Below are 14,348 nucleotides of genomic sequence, written 5' to 3'. Positions count from 1 at the left end.
TGGTTTATTCCATTCTGCTGTCAGAATGAGAAACTGGACGCCATTGCGGTTCCACACACGGACATTCCAAGCATAACGAAGCATGCAACAATTGATCCAAAATGGCCGCCACAGTGTCTCAGTTTCTCACACCAACTCCACATGAATCCCTTTCCCCATACGCGTGGTATCTGTTTTGGCAGCATGGCTTCTTCAGCGAAAAGACGAGCAGTTGGAAAAGGAGAAAATCCCGCTGATAGTGAGGATAACAGCTCTGATGAAGGATTGGAAAACGACGGTGATTCATTAGAGAATGACAGCGGATCAGAAGAGGAGATCAATGAAGTACGACAATGTCTCTAGTGAACTGGCTATATTCCTGGCCTAGCAGGCTAGCTAGCATTGGCTAAACGTGTTAGATGGGTTAGATAGATAGATAGCTTTTTAGCAAACAACTGTTGTTCATATCAATCTAGTTTAACAATGGTTAAGTATGTTAGGGACATGCTAAACATTGCCAGTCGATCACTTCAGAGTTTTAAACTAGATAAATAGTGAAATGCATGGACATTTACACACTTAAAACCATAAGGGTAGTTTAGACAAACAAAACAATCGATACCAGTATTGACACTAAAACCGTCCCCATCAAGTCCAAAACATTTAGTCGGGACTTGTATTAAAAACATTTTTTGTTTGTTTCCAGGAGGTCATTGTAGACTTCGAGGCCCATACCATTACTCACAATGACTACAACGGGGTCAAGAAACTCATGCAACAGCTGTTTCTGAAGGCTCGTGTCAATACATCCGAGTTGACCGACCTCCTCATCCAGCAGAATCATATTGGAAGCGTCATCAGGGTGAGAAACCAGACGCGTCGAGTCTTATCAGACCATCACTAAATATGCATCATATTTAGGGGATCCAGCCGTGGTTCTGTAGCTCAGTTGGTAGAGCATGGCGCTTGTAACGCCAGGGTAGTGGGTTCGATTCCCGGGACCACCCATACGTAGAATGTATGCACACATGACTGTAAGTCGCTTTGGATAAAAGCGTCTGCGAAATGGCATATATTATTATTATATTATTATTATATTATACAATTTAACCTGTCATATTAAACTCCCAAAATATGATGACACACATATGCTCTCTTCAAATCAGTTGTTTTCGTCACATCCATGTTTAGCAGATGCTATTGCGGGTGTAGCGAAATGGTTGTGTTTCTAGCTCCAGTTTCCTTCTCCCACATCCAACGGAGAACAATTGACATGTAATTCAGTTGCATCATGTATGTCTTTCTGCATGTTTTGTTGTCAGCAAGCAGAGGTGCCAGAGGACAGCGATGATGACGAGGATCCAGCCGATGAGGTGTTTGGTTTCATCAGCATGCTCAACCTCACTGAGAGAAAGGTAGGTGCAGTCAGATGTTATGTTATCTATTTGGGGTGGCAGGTAGCCTAGTGGTTAGAGCGTTGGGCCAGTAACCTAAAAGGTTGCTAGATCAAAATCCCCGAGCTGACAAGGTAAACATCTGTCATTCTGCCCCTGAACAAGGCAGTTAACCCCACTGTTCCCCGGTAGGCCGTCATTGTATATAAGAATTTGTTCTTAACCGACTTGCCTAGTTAAATAAATGTTACAGTTAAAAAAAAATAAATATATATATATATATAATCTATGAAATCACTAAACTTGACACTTTCTCAACCAATGAGATGTTAAGAGACAAAATACATTCTCTCTCTGTCTGAATCTGATATTTTAAAAGGTCGACCTTGAGGAAAGATCTCCACTTCCTCTTCCTGCCTACTGCACTAGCCTGCATTTTGACCAATCACGGCAGTCTGTTAGTAAGTGTTCTGATCCGTCCACAGGGTGTCCAGTGTGTGGAGGAGGTAAAGGATCTGATCCTGGGTCAGTGTGAGAAGAGTTGTCCCCATAGTGTGACAGACGATCTGGAGAAGGTCCTCAACGACACCACTAAGCCTGTGGGACTGCTGCTCAGCGAGAGGTTCATCAACGTGCCCCCACAGATCGCCCTGCCTCTCCACAAACAGCTACAGTGAGTCTCTGTCTAACCCTAACCCCCACAGATCACCCTGCCTCTCCACAAACAGCTACAGTGAGTCTGTCTAACCCCCCCCACAGATCGCCCTGCCCCTCCACAAACAGCTACAGTGAGTCTGTCTAACCCCCACAGATCGCCCTGCCTCTCCACAAACAGTTACAGTGAGTCTCTGTCTAACCCCCACAGATCGCCCTGCCTCTCCACAAACAGTTACAGTGAGTCTCTGTCTAACCCTAACCCCCACAGATCACCCTGCCTCTCCACAAACAGCTACAGTGAGTCTGTCTAACCCCCACAGATCGCCCTGCCTCTCCACAAACAGCTGCAGTGAGTCTCTGTCTAACCCTAACCCCCACAGATCACCCTGCCCCTCTAAACAGCTACAGTGAGTCTCTGTCTAACCCTAAACCCCACAGATCACCCTGCCCCTCTTAATGTCAGCAAGACACGCTCTCAGATTACTGTCAGCAAGACATGCTCTCAGATTACTGTCAGCAAGACACGCTCTCAGATTACTGTCGGCAAGACATGCTCTCAGATTACTGTACTGTCAGCAAGACATGCTCTCAGATTACTGTCAGCAAGACACGCTCTCAGATTACTGTCAGCAAGACATGCTCTCAGATTACTGTCAGCAAGACATGCTCTCAGATTACTGTCAGCAAGACACGCTCTCAGATTACTGTCAGCAAGACACGCTCTCAGATTACTGTCAGCAAGACATGCTCTCAGATTACTGTACTGTCAACAAGACACGCTCTCAGATTACTGTACTGTCAACAAGACATGCTCTCAGATTACTGTACTGTCAACAAGACATGCTCTCAGATTACTGTACTGTCAACAAGACACGCTCTCAGATTACTGTACTGTCAACAAGACACGCTCTCAGATTACTGTACTGTCAACAAGACATGCTCTCAGATTACTGTACTGTCAACAAGACATGCTCTCAGATTACTGTACTGTCAACAAGACACGCTCTCAGATTACTGTACTGTCAACAAGACACGCTCTCAGATTACTGTCAACAAGACACGCTCTCAGATTACTGTACTGTCAGCAAGACATGCTCTCAGATTACTGTACTGTCAACAAGACATGCTCTCAGATTACTGTACTGTCAACAAGACATGCTCTCAGATTACTGTACTGTCAACAAGACACGCTCTCAGATTACTGTACTGTCAACAAGACATGCTCTCAGATTACTGTACTGTCAACAAGACACGCTCTCAGATTACTGTCAACAAGACATGCTCTCAGATTACTGTACTGTCAGCAAGACACGCTCTCAGATTACTGTACTGTCAACAAGACACGCTCTCAGATTACTGTACTGTCAACAAGACACGCTCTCAGATTACTGTACTGTCAACAAGACATGCTCTCAGATTACTGTACTGTCAACAAGACATGCTCTCAGATTACTGTACTGTCAACAAGACATGCTCTCAGATTACTGTACTGTCAACAAGACATGCTCTCAGATTACTGTACTGTCAACAAGACATGCTCTCAGATTACTGTACTGTCAACAAGACATGCTCTCAGATTACTGTACTGTCAACAAGACATGCTCTCAGATTACTGTACTGTCAACAAGACATGCTCTCAGATTACTGTACTGTCAACAAGACATGCTCTCAGATTACTGTACTGTCAACAAGACACGCTCTCAGATTACTGTCAACAAGACGTGCTCTCAGATTACTGTACTGTCAGCAAGACGTGCTCTCAGATTACTGTACTGTCAGCAAGACATGCTCTCAGATTACTGTACTGTCAACAAGACATGCTCTCAGATTACTGTACTGTCAACAAGACATGCTCTCAGATTACTGTACTGTCAACAAGACATGCTCTCAGATTACTGTACTGTCAGCAAGACATGCTCTCAGATTACTGTACTGTCAACAAGACATGCTCTCAGATTACTGTACTGTCAACAAGACATGCTCTCAGATTACTGTACTGTCAACAAGACATGCTCTCAGATTACTGTACTGTCAACAAGACATGCTCTCAGATTACTGTACTGTCAACAAGACACGCTCTCAGATTACTGTCAACAAGACATGCTCTCAGATTACTGTACTGTCAGCAAGACATGCTCTCAGATTACTGTACTGTCAACAAGACATGCTCTCAGATTACTGTACTGTCAACAAGACATGCTCTCAGATTACTGTACTGTCAACAAGACATGCTCTCAGATTACTGTACTGTCAACAAGACATGCTCTCAGATTACTGTACTGTCAACAAGACATGCTCTCAGATTACTGTACTGTCAACAAGACATGCTCTCAGATTACTGTACTGTCAACAAGACATGCTCTCAGATTACTGTACTGTCAACAAGACATGCTCTCAGATTACTGTACTGTCAACAAGACATGCTCTCAGATTACTGTACTGTCAACAAGACATGCTCTCAGATTACTGTACTGTCAACAAGACATGCTCTCAGATTACTGTCAACAAGACATGCTCTCAGATTACTGTACTGTCAGCAAGACATGCTCTCAGATTACTGTCAACAAGACATGCTCTCAGATTACTGTACTGTCAACAAGACATGCTCTCAGATTACTGTACTGTCAACAAGACACGCTCTCAGATTACTGTACTGTCAACAAGACACGCTCTCAGATTACTGTCAACAAGACATGCTCTCAGATTACTGTCAACAAGACACGCTCTCAGATTACTGTACTGTCAACAAGACATGCTCTCAGATTACTGTACTGTCAACAAGACATGCTCTCAGATTACTGTACTGTCAACAAGACATGCTCTCAGATTACTGTACTGTCAACAAGACATGCTCTCAGATTACTGTACTGTCAACAAGACACGCTCTCAGATTACTGTCAACAAGACATGCTCTCAGATTACTGTACTGTCAACAAGACACGCTCTCAGATTACTGTACTGTCAACAAGACACGCTCTCAGATTACTGTACTGTCAACAAGACATGCTCTCAGATTACTGTACTGTCAACAAGACGTGCTCTCAGATTACTGTAGTGTCGCTCAGGCGATGTACCGTTGTGTTCACTGTCAATCACTTGCTATGCATTATGGGTATGCTACTGTAGATGAACCCTTCTTAATATGGACCTGCAATTGTGTAACTGCTCGTCTCAGATATGGGTTCACTTTACACCGGATAAACAAACGCTAAAAAACATTGACATATTTGTTGTTGTCGTTGTCGTACAAAAGTAATTCCGTGAATGTATTATCTATGAAAAGAAGATGGAAATACCCTACTATTAAAAACATAAACCACATCATTGATTGGCTGTTTCCAGGGAGGAGTTGGCAGAAGCCCAGAGCAGCAACAAGCCCAGTGGGAAGTGTCATTACTGCCTGATGATCAGTAAGACCTATAAGGATCCCTCCAAGACGGTCGCTGCCCGAGGAGCCCCGCCCAACGACGAGCTCACCTTCGTCAACGCAGAGGAGGAGTTCTTCTATGAGGTTTTAACTTTTTTTAAAACTTTTAGTTATTTAACGAGGCAGAGGCTAGAGGCTGTATACAGTAGAGAGGCTATATACAGTAGAGAGGCTATATACAGTAGAGAGGCTGTATACAGTAGAGGCTGTATACAGTAGAGGCTGTATACAGTAGAGGCTGTATACAGTAGAGGCTGTATACAGTAGAGGCTGTGTACAGTAGAGGCTGTGTACAGTAGAGGCTATATACAGTAGAGGTTATATACAGTAGAGGGCTATATACAGTAGAGAGGCTATATACAGTAGAGGCTATATACAGTAGAGGCTATATACAGTAGAGGCTATATACAGTAGAGGCTATATACAGTAGAGGGCTATATACAGTAGAGGGTTATATACAGTAGAGAGGTTATATACAGTAGAGAGGCTATATACAGTAGAGGCTATATACAGTAGAGAGGCTATATACAGTAGAGAGGCTATATACAGTAGAGAGGCTATATACAGTAGAGAGGCTATATACAGTAGAGGGCTATATACAGTAGAGAGGCTATATACAGTAGAGGTTATATACAGTAGAGGGGCTATGTACAGTAGAGGTTATATACAGTAGAGGGGCTATATACAGTAGAGGGGCTATATACAGTAGAGAGGCTATATACAGTAGAGGTTATATACAGTAGAGGGGCTATATACAGTAGAGGGGCTATATACAGTAGAGAGGCTATATACAGTAGAGAGGCTATATACAGTAGAGAGGTTATATACAGTAGAGAGGTTATATACAGTAGAGGCTATATACAGTAGAGAGGTTATATACAGTAGAGAGGCTATATACAGTAGAGAGGCTATATACAGTAGAGAGGCTATATACAGTAGAGAGGCTATATACAGTAGAGAGGCTATATACAGTAGAGAGGCTATATACAGTAGAGAGGTTATATACAGTAGAGAGGCTATATACAGTAGAGAGGCTATATACAGTAGAGAGGCTATATACAGTAGAGAGGCTATATACAGTAGAGAGGCTATATACAGTAGAGAGGCTATATACAGTAGAGGCTATATACAGTAGAGAGGCTATATACAGTAGAGAGGCTATATACAGTAGAGGTTATATACAGTAGAGGGGCTATATACAGTAGAGAGGCTATATACAGTAGAGGGGTTATATACAGTAGAGGGGCTATATACAGTAGAGGGCTATATACAGTAGAGGGGCTATATACAGTAGAGAGGCTATATACAGTAGAGGGGTTATATACAGTAGAGGGGCTATATACAGTAGAGGGGCTATATACAGTAGAGGGGCTATATACAGTAGAGGGGCTATATACAGTAGAGGGGCTATATACAGTAGAGAGGCTATATACAGTAGAGAGGTTATATACAGTAGAGAGGTTATATACAGTAGAGAGGTTATATACAGTAGAGAGGTTATATACAGTAGAGAGGTTATATACAGTAGAGAGGCTATATACAGTAGAGAGGCTATATACAGTAGAGAGGCTATATACAGTAGAGGGCTATATACAGTAGAGGGGCTATATACAGTAGAGGGGCTATATACAGTAGAGAGGTTATATACAGTAGAGGGGCTATATACAGTAGAGGGGCTATATACAGTAGAGGGGCTATATACAGTAGAGGGGCTATATACAGTAGAGGGGCTATATACAGTAGAGGGGCTATATACAGTAGAGGGGCTATATACAGTAGAGGGGCTATATACAGTAGAGGGGCTATATACAGTAGGGGCTATATACAGTAGAGGTTATATACAGTAGAGAGGCTATATACAGTAGAGAGGTTATATACAGTAGAGAGGCTATATACAGTAGAGAGGCTATATACAGTAGAGAGGCTATATACAGTAGAGAGGCTATATACAGACACTGGTGAGTTAAATGTCTCTTTTCCTTGTCCTTTTCACTGCCTTGCCCATTTGTCCATGTCCTCACTACAGCAAGCCACCATGAAGTTCCACTACTCGGTGCAGGAGGAGACGGACAGCGTGCTGAGCGGGCGGTGGTCCTTCGACGACGTCCCCATGAAGCCGCAGCGTACCGTGATGCTCATCCCGGCAGACAGGATGTCAGCCGTCATGGACAAGCTCAAAGAATTCCTGACCGTGTGACCAACCGTACAAGAGTAAAAAAAAAAAACTCTGGTGAACGAAACAGGACTGATGTCTTTAAAACAAGCCCCTCTGGATGATTATTTTTGCAATGTAAAATTCGATACAAAACATTGAAAGGACTGGAATCCTTGTTGTTAAGGGGAGAATAACGTCATTTTGTAACGGGTCCCTAAAGCCCAGCGGTTTTATCTAGCAGGTTTTTTTTTATTTTATTTTTTAATGTATCTTTTGACAAAATAAATAATTTCAGACCTTCGGTCGTAGTTCAAAGCACTGTATTTACAGATTCATGTAAAAAAAAAAAAAACATAGTGATTGTTTTAACATTTCAGTACCAACAATTTCTTACACAATATTAGGGTTATCGAGCAAGTGGCAAATTCCCCCCAAAAACTGAAAATGGTGTATTTTTCTGTGAAGGAATATCAGACGTTCAAACTTGATTTGGTGATCTGGATTCATTTATTGGGGTGATACTCTTATTAGAATATAGGCAAATTAATTATTTCCTGTAATATCACATTACCAAGGCAGTTACCGCCTGACTGAATTAAAGAAATGAACAATGGTGTACGGAAAGTCAGTCATTTGGAAGTTGATCTAACCCAGGGGTTTTCAAAACTTTCCTCGGTGGGACCCCCACCTGACCCCCCCCCCAGCTGTTCCATATGTGAACTATTCCACAGCTCACACCTGATTCATCTAATCACTGAGTCAATCAGGTGACATTAGTTCAGGGCTACAACAACATTGTGAAAAGTCTGGGGACTTCCCCGAGGAGCGCTGTTCTCATCAACGATGATTGTCTTTTCAGTAAAAGTCGGTGCAGTGCTGAAGTTCTCCACCAGAGGTCACTGTAGCACACATCTGTCATAAGACTGAGCGGCTTCACTGTTGATTGTCAGGGTCTGTTGCTTGTCTTTGCGTCCAGATCCGTCCCGGTCCAGAATGTGCTGTAGTAGGTCTTTACTCTCACTAGGAGGCAGGTTGTAATAGAAATACTGAGGAGCCGTCTGGATGAACCTACAGACAGAAGACAACACTGGTATTATAGAGATACTGGAGGGGCCGTCTGACTGAACCTACAGAGAGAAGACAACACTGGTATTATAGAGATACTGGAGGGGCCGTCTGACTGAACCTACAGAGAGAAGACAACACTGGTATTATAGAGATACTGGAGGGGCCGTCTGACTGAACCTACAGAGAGAAGACAACACTGATATTATAGAGATACTGGAGGGGCCGTCTGACTGAACCTACAGAGAGAAGACAACACTGATATTATAGAGATACTGGAGGGGCCGTCTGACTGAACCTACAGAGAGAAGACAACACTGATATTATAGAGATACTGGAGGGGCCGTCTGACTGAACCTACAGAGAGAAGACAACACTGATATTATAGAGATACTGGAGGGGCCGTCTGACTGAACCTACAGAGAGAAGACAACACTGATATTATAGAGATACTGGAGGGGCCGTCTGACTGAACCTACAGAGAGAAGACAACACTGATATTATAGAGATACTGGAGGGGCCGTCTGACTGAACCTACAGAGAGAAGACAACACTGATATTATAGAGATACTGGAGGGGCCGTCTGACTGAACCTACAGAGAGAAGACAACACTGATATTATAGAGATACTGGAGGGGCCGTCTGACTGAACCTACAGAGAGAAGACAACACTGATATTATAGAGATACTGGAGGGGCCGTCTGACTGAACCTACAGAGAGAAGACAACACTGATATTATAGAGATACTGGAGGGGCCGTCTGACTGAACCTACAGAGAGAAGACAACACTGATATTATAGAGATACTGGAGGGGCCGTCTGACTGAACCTACAGAGAGAAGACAACACTGATATTATAGAGATACTGGAGGAGCCGTCTGGATGAACCTACAGAGAGAAGACAACACTGATATTATAGAGATACTGGAGGAGCCGTCTGGATGAACCTACAGAGAGAAGACAACACTGGTATTATAGAGATACTGGAGGGGCCGTCTGACTGAACCTACAGAGAGAAGACAACACTGGTATTATAGAGATACTGGAGGGGCCGTCTGACTGAACCTACAGAGAGAAGACAACACTGATATTATAGAGATACTGGAGGGGCCGTCTGACTGAACCTACAGAGAGAAGACAACACTGATATTATAGAGATACTGGAGGGGCCGTCTGACTGAACCTACAGAGAGAAGACAACACTGATATTATAGAGATACTGGAGGGGCCGTCTGACTGAACCTACAGAGAGAAGACAACACTGATATTATAGAGATACTGGAGGGGCCGTCTGACTGAACCATTGGATGAGCAGGTTAGAGGGGAGGGGCCTCGGGGGTCATTGGATGAGAAGGTTAGAGGGGAGGGGCCTCGGGGGTCATTGGATGAGAAGGTTAGAGGGGAAGGTTAGAGGGTCATTGGATGAGAAGTTGAGGGGAGAGGCCTCTGGGGTCATTGGATGAGAAGGTTAGAGGGGAGGGGCCTCGGGGGTCATTGGATGAGAAGTTGAGGGGAGGGGCCTCTGGGGTCATTAGATGATAAGTTTAGAGGGGCGGAGCCTCGAGGGTTATTGGATGAGATGGTTAGAGGGGAGGGGCCTCGGGGGTAATTGGATGAGAAGGTAAGAGGGGAGGGGCCTCTGGGGTCATTGGATGAGAAGGTTAGAGGGGAGGGGCCTCTGACCTCATCCAATGCATTTTGAAAAAGAAGACATAAGAATGGACATGAGGAAAAATAGATTGAGAGAGAGCCTTAGATTGGCCCATTGACTTACACTGCAGGGGAGATTTCAGAGACTGTCCGGATACCGTGGTTTCCCGAGAGAGTATACTCATGGAACAGCACCCACTCTGGAAAACCCAATTGATGTGCCTTGGCCCCATAGCTGGAGGCAGGGTGGACCTGAGCCATGTGTCTGTTGGTCAACATGAAGTAGTTTCCTGAACCATCCACATCACGGGCAATCTGACAACAGGGATAAACTTCATATTTACCATTAAACAAATTACATCATGGAACGTGACAGGACACCGACTTCCATACAGGAACCAGGACACTGTCTTCCATACAGAACACTGACTTCCATACAGGACACTGTCTTCATACAGGACACCGACTTCCACACAGGACCCAGGACACTGACTTCCATACAGGACCCAGGACACTGTCTTCCATACAGGACCCAGGACACTGTCTTCCATACAGGACCCAGGACACTGTCTTCCATACAGGACCCAGGACACTGACTTCCATACAGGACACTGACTTCCATACAGGACCCAGGACACTGTCTTCCATACAGGACACCGACTTCCATACAGGACACTGACTTCCATACAGGACACTGACTTCCATACAGGACCCAGGACACTGTCTTCCATACAGGACACTGAATTCCATACAGAACACTGTCTTCCATACAGGACACTGACTTCCATACAGGACACTGACTTCCATACAGGACACTGACTTCCATACAGGACACTGACTTCCATACAGGACCCAGGACACTGACTTCCATACAGGACATTGTCTTCCATACAGGACACTGTCTTCATACAGGACACCGACTTCCATACAGGACCCAGGACACTGTCTTCCATACAGGACACTGACTTCCATACAGGACACTGTCTTCCATACAGGACACTGACTTCCATACAGGACACTGACTTCCATACAGGACACTGACTTCCATACAGGACACTGATTTCCATACAGGACACTGTCTTCCACACAGGACACTGACTTCCATGGCAGGGTGGACCTGAGCCATGTGTCTGTTGGTCAACATGAAGTAGTTTCCTGAACCATCCACATCACGGGCAATCTGACAACAGGGATAAACTTCATATTTACCATTAAACAAATTACATCATGGAGCGTGACAGGACACCGACTTCCATACAGGACACTGACTTCCATACAGGACATTGTCTTCCATACAGGACACTGACTTCCATACAGGACACCGACTTCCATACAGGACACTGACTTCCATACAGGACCCAGGACACTGTCTTCCATACAGAACACTGACTTCCATACAGGACCCAGGACACTGTCTTCCATACAGAACACTGACTTCCATACAGGACACTGACTTCCATACAGGACACTGACTTCCATACAGGACACTGACCTCCATACAGGACACTGACTTCCATACAGGACACCGACTTCCAAACAGGACCCAGGACACCGACTTCCAAACAGGACAATGACTTCCATACAGGACACCGACTTCCATACAGGACACCGACTTCCATACAGGACACCGACTTCCATACAGGACACTGACTTCCATACAGGACACTTACATACATAAGGGAAGAATTCGGCAGTACCTGTATGGTTAGTGAGAAAGTCCATATTGCAAATGTACGGTCCCTTACTAGACGTCCGAAATCGTTTGTAAAATTCATGGACGGCGTCGGGCCGAGCGGCAGGGCCGGACCTACCAGGAAGTCATCAAATGAACGTTGTCGGACATTCGGTTTCCGTTTTACAAAAATAATAAGATTTATGTCATTTTTCCCATGTCCCGGAAATTCCCACAAGAGGGCATAAGCAATCATATGGCTATTGCTACAAAACATCACGATTCACGACGGGGCCTTATCTCGAAAACTGAAAATATTTAGAAGCCGAAACTCGGTGAGCGTAGGGGCGGCATAATGGGCAGTTGGCCCCGAACAAGATGGCGTCTAGGCCTCAACGGTTTTTGAGTTATGGCCATTTATCTGGGATTAAAGGTCCAAAATGAAAATAGAGAAATTCTTTTTCCACTTCACGTCAAAGTCAAGGAGCCTCCGGTGTCAATAAAAAAAGAACCAGCCATTTATCTATCGTCATTTAAGAGAAATCGTACAACGACACCTTGGTGATGTTCACGGATAGGTGTTTTTTTTTTCAACGGTTACAGATCCAGTTGCAGGTTGTTCTTACGAATCTTTTTAAAGTGTGCTGCGGAGCTCTGCGAGATTTCTGTGATTTTCTACGATTTTCTGAAATAACACACACTCACTAAACCCTCCGTAAATAACTCAGTTCTTAACGTAAAGACTTAAAACTCGGGATTCTGTAAAGGCATACCCCAATCATGATATGAGTTTATTTATAGCTTCCTGTGCCAACCGGAAGTGCCTTTAATGGTGTCACAGTGGCAGTTTCCATGGGTTAAAAAGGTCAGATCTTTTCAAAACTTCATATGTGTGACTAGGTAACCCTCGTGAACTGTAAATCAGTCATTTCTCCCAACAGATGTCAAAGAAAAGCTCTCACACGCACACACAGCAAGGATGGAGTGAAAAAGTGTGGTTCTTAAAGACACAGAGAGCAGGCAATGGCATAAACATAATGTCTAGGCCGTGCCGAGTTCAACGAGATATCCCGCTTGACCGTAGCTCGCTCGGTCTGAGCGCAGCGACCATTAGAAAAGTAGGCCCAAAATGAAGCCTGCCCCACAACGTCATTTGCTTTTGGGTGACAGTGAGAGAACCGTTAGGGTGAGAAGCACAATTCGACCTCAGGTATGTTCCTAAGGTCCTTCCGATCCGTGCAAGCCTAACGTTGACAGTGTGGCATTAACCCTTAATAGTTAAAAGATGGTGTTTACTTCAAAAAGTTTGCATTGATTTCTCTCCCCATAGGAATACATTGCCTTTACCCCTAAATTCAACCTGAAGTCTATATGGGTTATGAATGCCGTATGAACCTGTCTTTGGTAACAGTCCATCAGGCCAGTATGAGGTCTACCTGTGTTGATTCTAAGCTTCCTGGACCAACCGGAAGTGGTTAAAATCACCCTAAAAGTGTTTTTCCATTACCTGCCTGCAGTTTGATAGACATAGTGCATTCAACCCTGTGTAAATCAGTCAATTCTTAACGTAAGGACTTAAAACTCAGGATTCTGTAAAAGCATAGCCCAGTGAGGATATGTGTTGACTTATAGCTTCCTGTGCCAACCGGAAGTGCCTTAATTGGTGTCTCAGGGGCTGTTTCGAGGGGTTAAAAAAGTCAGATCTGTCCAAAACTTCATATGTGTGATTAGGCAACCCCCATGAACTGTAAATCAGTCATTTTTCCCATAAAATTTCAAAGGAAAACTAAATCACACAGACACACAACTTGGAAGGAGGGACGTATTGGGGTTGTAGAGACAGACAGTGCCTCCAATAGTTAGCTTTGTTCGAGCTAAAAAGAACCGTCAGACCTAGAGTTCCGAAACTTTAGAAACCTGTTCTAGACCTCGGGTCGATAGTGCGTGGTGAGTTAGGTGGCTCTAGAAGGTTCTCGGACCGAGAAATAGCCTCGTACATTTGCAATGATTTCAATTCATTTTGACCATTACGAAAATGGCGACATTTAGAAAAGTCTCAGAGACACAAGACTAGGTGCATTGGAACCGGCTCGGCCCATAGAGACGGACCCCAACGTTTCGGTCCGATCGCTCATTCAAGGACCCCATAGCAAGGCATGGAAAAAAGTGGATTTTCAGCACCAATTAGGGTTTTACTCGGGCACCGAAGGACCTATCGAGCCGAAACTCGGGATTCGGGGTCGCCTCACATAGGCCTTCACATAATGTCTGACCTGGACCCGCAGCTAGAACGTAACTATGTGTTTTACGTTTTTATTATGTTTTAAACTAATGGCGCTGTGAATTATG

At 44.3% G+C, this 14,348-nt stretch overlaps 2 protein-coding genes across 2 annotated transcripts; one reads left to right on the top strand and one right to left on the bottom strand.

Annotated features, from left to right (window-relative positions):
- Positions 1 to 86: 86 nt before the first annotated feature.
- LOC127922801 (protein BCCIP homolog) lies at positions 87 to 8,228 on the top strand. Its single transcript, XM_052506638.1, is given in 7 exon segments — positions 87 to 155; positions 157 to 324; positions 686 to 841; positions 1,302 to 1,394; positions 1,859 to 2,046; positions 5,373 to 5,541; positions 7,484 to 8,228. Coding segments are annotated over 7 exon segments (999 nt in total). The 5' UTR covers positions 87 to 101; the 3' UTR covers positions 7,655 to 8,228.
- On the bottom strand, positions 7,855 to 10,647 carry LOC127922802 (putative pre-mRNA-splicing factor ATP-dependent RNA helicase DHX32). Its single transcript, XM_052506643.1, has 2 exons — positions 10,452 to 10,647; positions 7,855 to 8,680 (listed from the first exon to the last, which is right to left on the bottom strand). Exons 1-2 carry the CDS (start codon positions 10,604 to 10,606, stop codon positions 8,509 to 8,511), a joined length of 327 nt encoding a protein of 108 aa, XP_052362603.1. The 5' UTR covers positions 10,607 to 10,647; the 3' UTR covers positions 7,855 to 8,508.
- Positions 10,648 to 14,348: the final 3,701 nt, after the last annotated feature.

The sequence above is a fragment of the Oncorhynchus keta genome, unplaced genomic scaffold (genome assembly GCF_023373465.1).
Source record: "Oncorhynchus keta strain PuntledgeMale-10-30-2019 unplaced genomic scaffold, Oket_V2 Un_contig_27165_pilon_pilon, whole genome shotgun sequence".
In the NCBI taxonomy this organism is placed as follows: Eukaryota; Metazoa; Chordata; class Actinopteri; order Salmoniformes; family Salmonidae; genus Oncorhynchus; species Oncorhynchus keta.
Note: the sequence above shows the minus strand (reverse complement) of the source record. Positions and strands in the feature narration are given on the sequence as shown.

Bases quoted from the DNA above. Each gene is read 5' to 3' on its own strand.
- LOC127922802 (XM_052506643.1), bottom strand. From the start codon at position 10,606: ATGTTGACCAACAGACACATGGCTCAGGTCCACCCTGCCTCCAGCTAT. The intron at 8,681-10,451 runs GTAAGTCAATGG...TTCTGTCTGTAG, and splicing joins TCTGAAATCTCCCCTGCAGT to GTTCATCCAGACGGCTCCTC.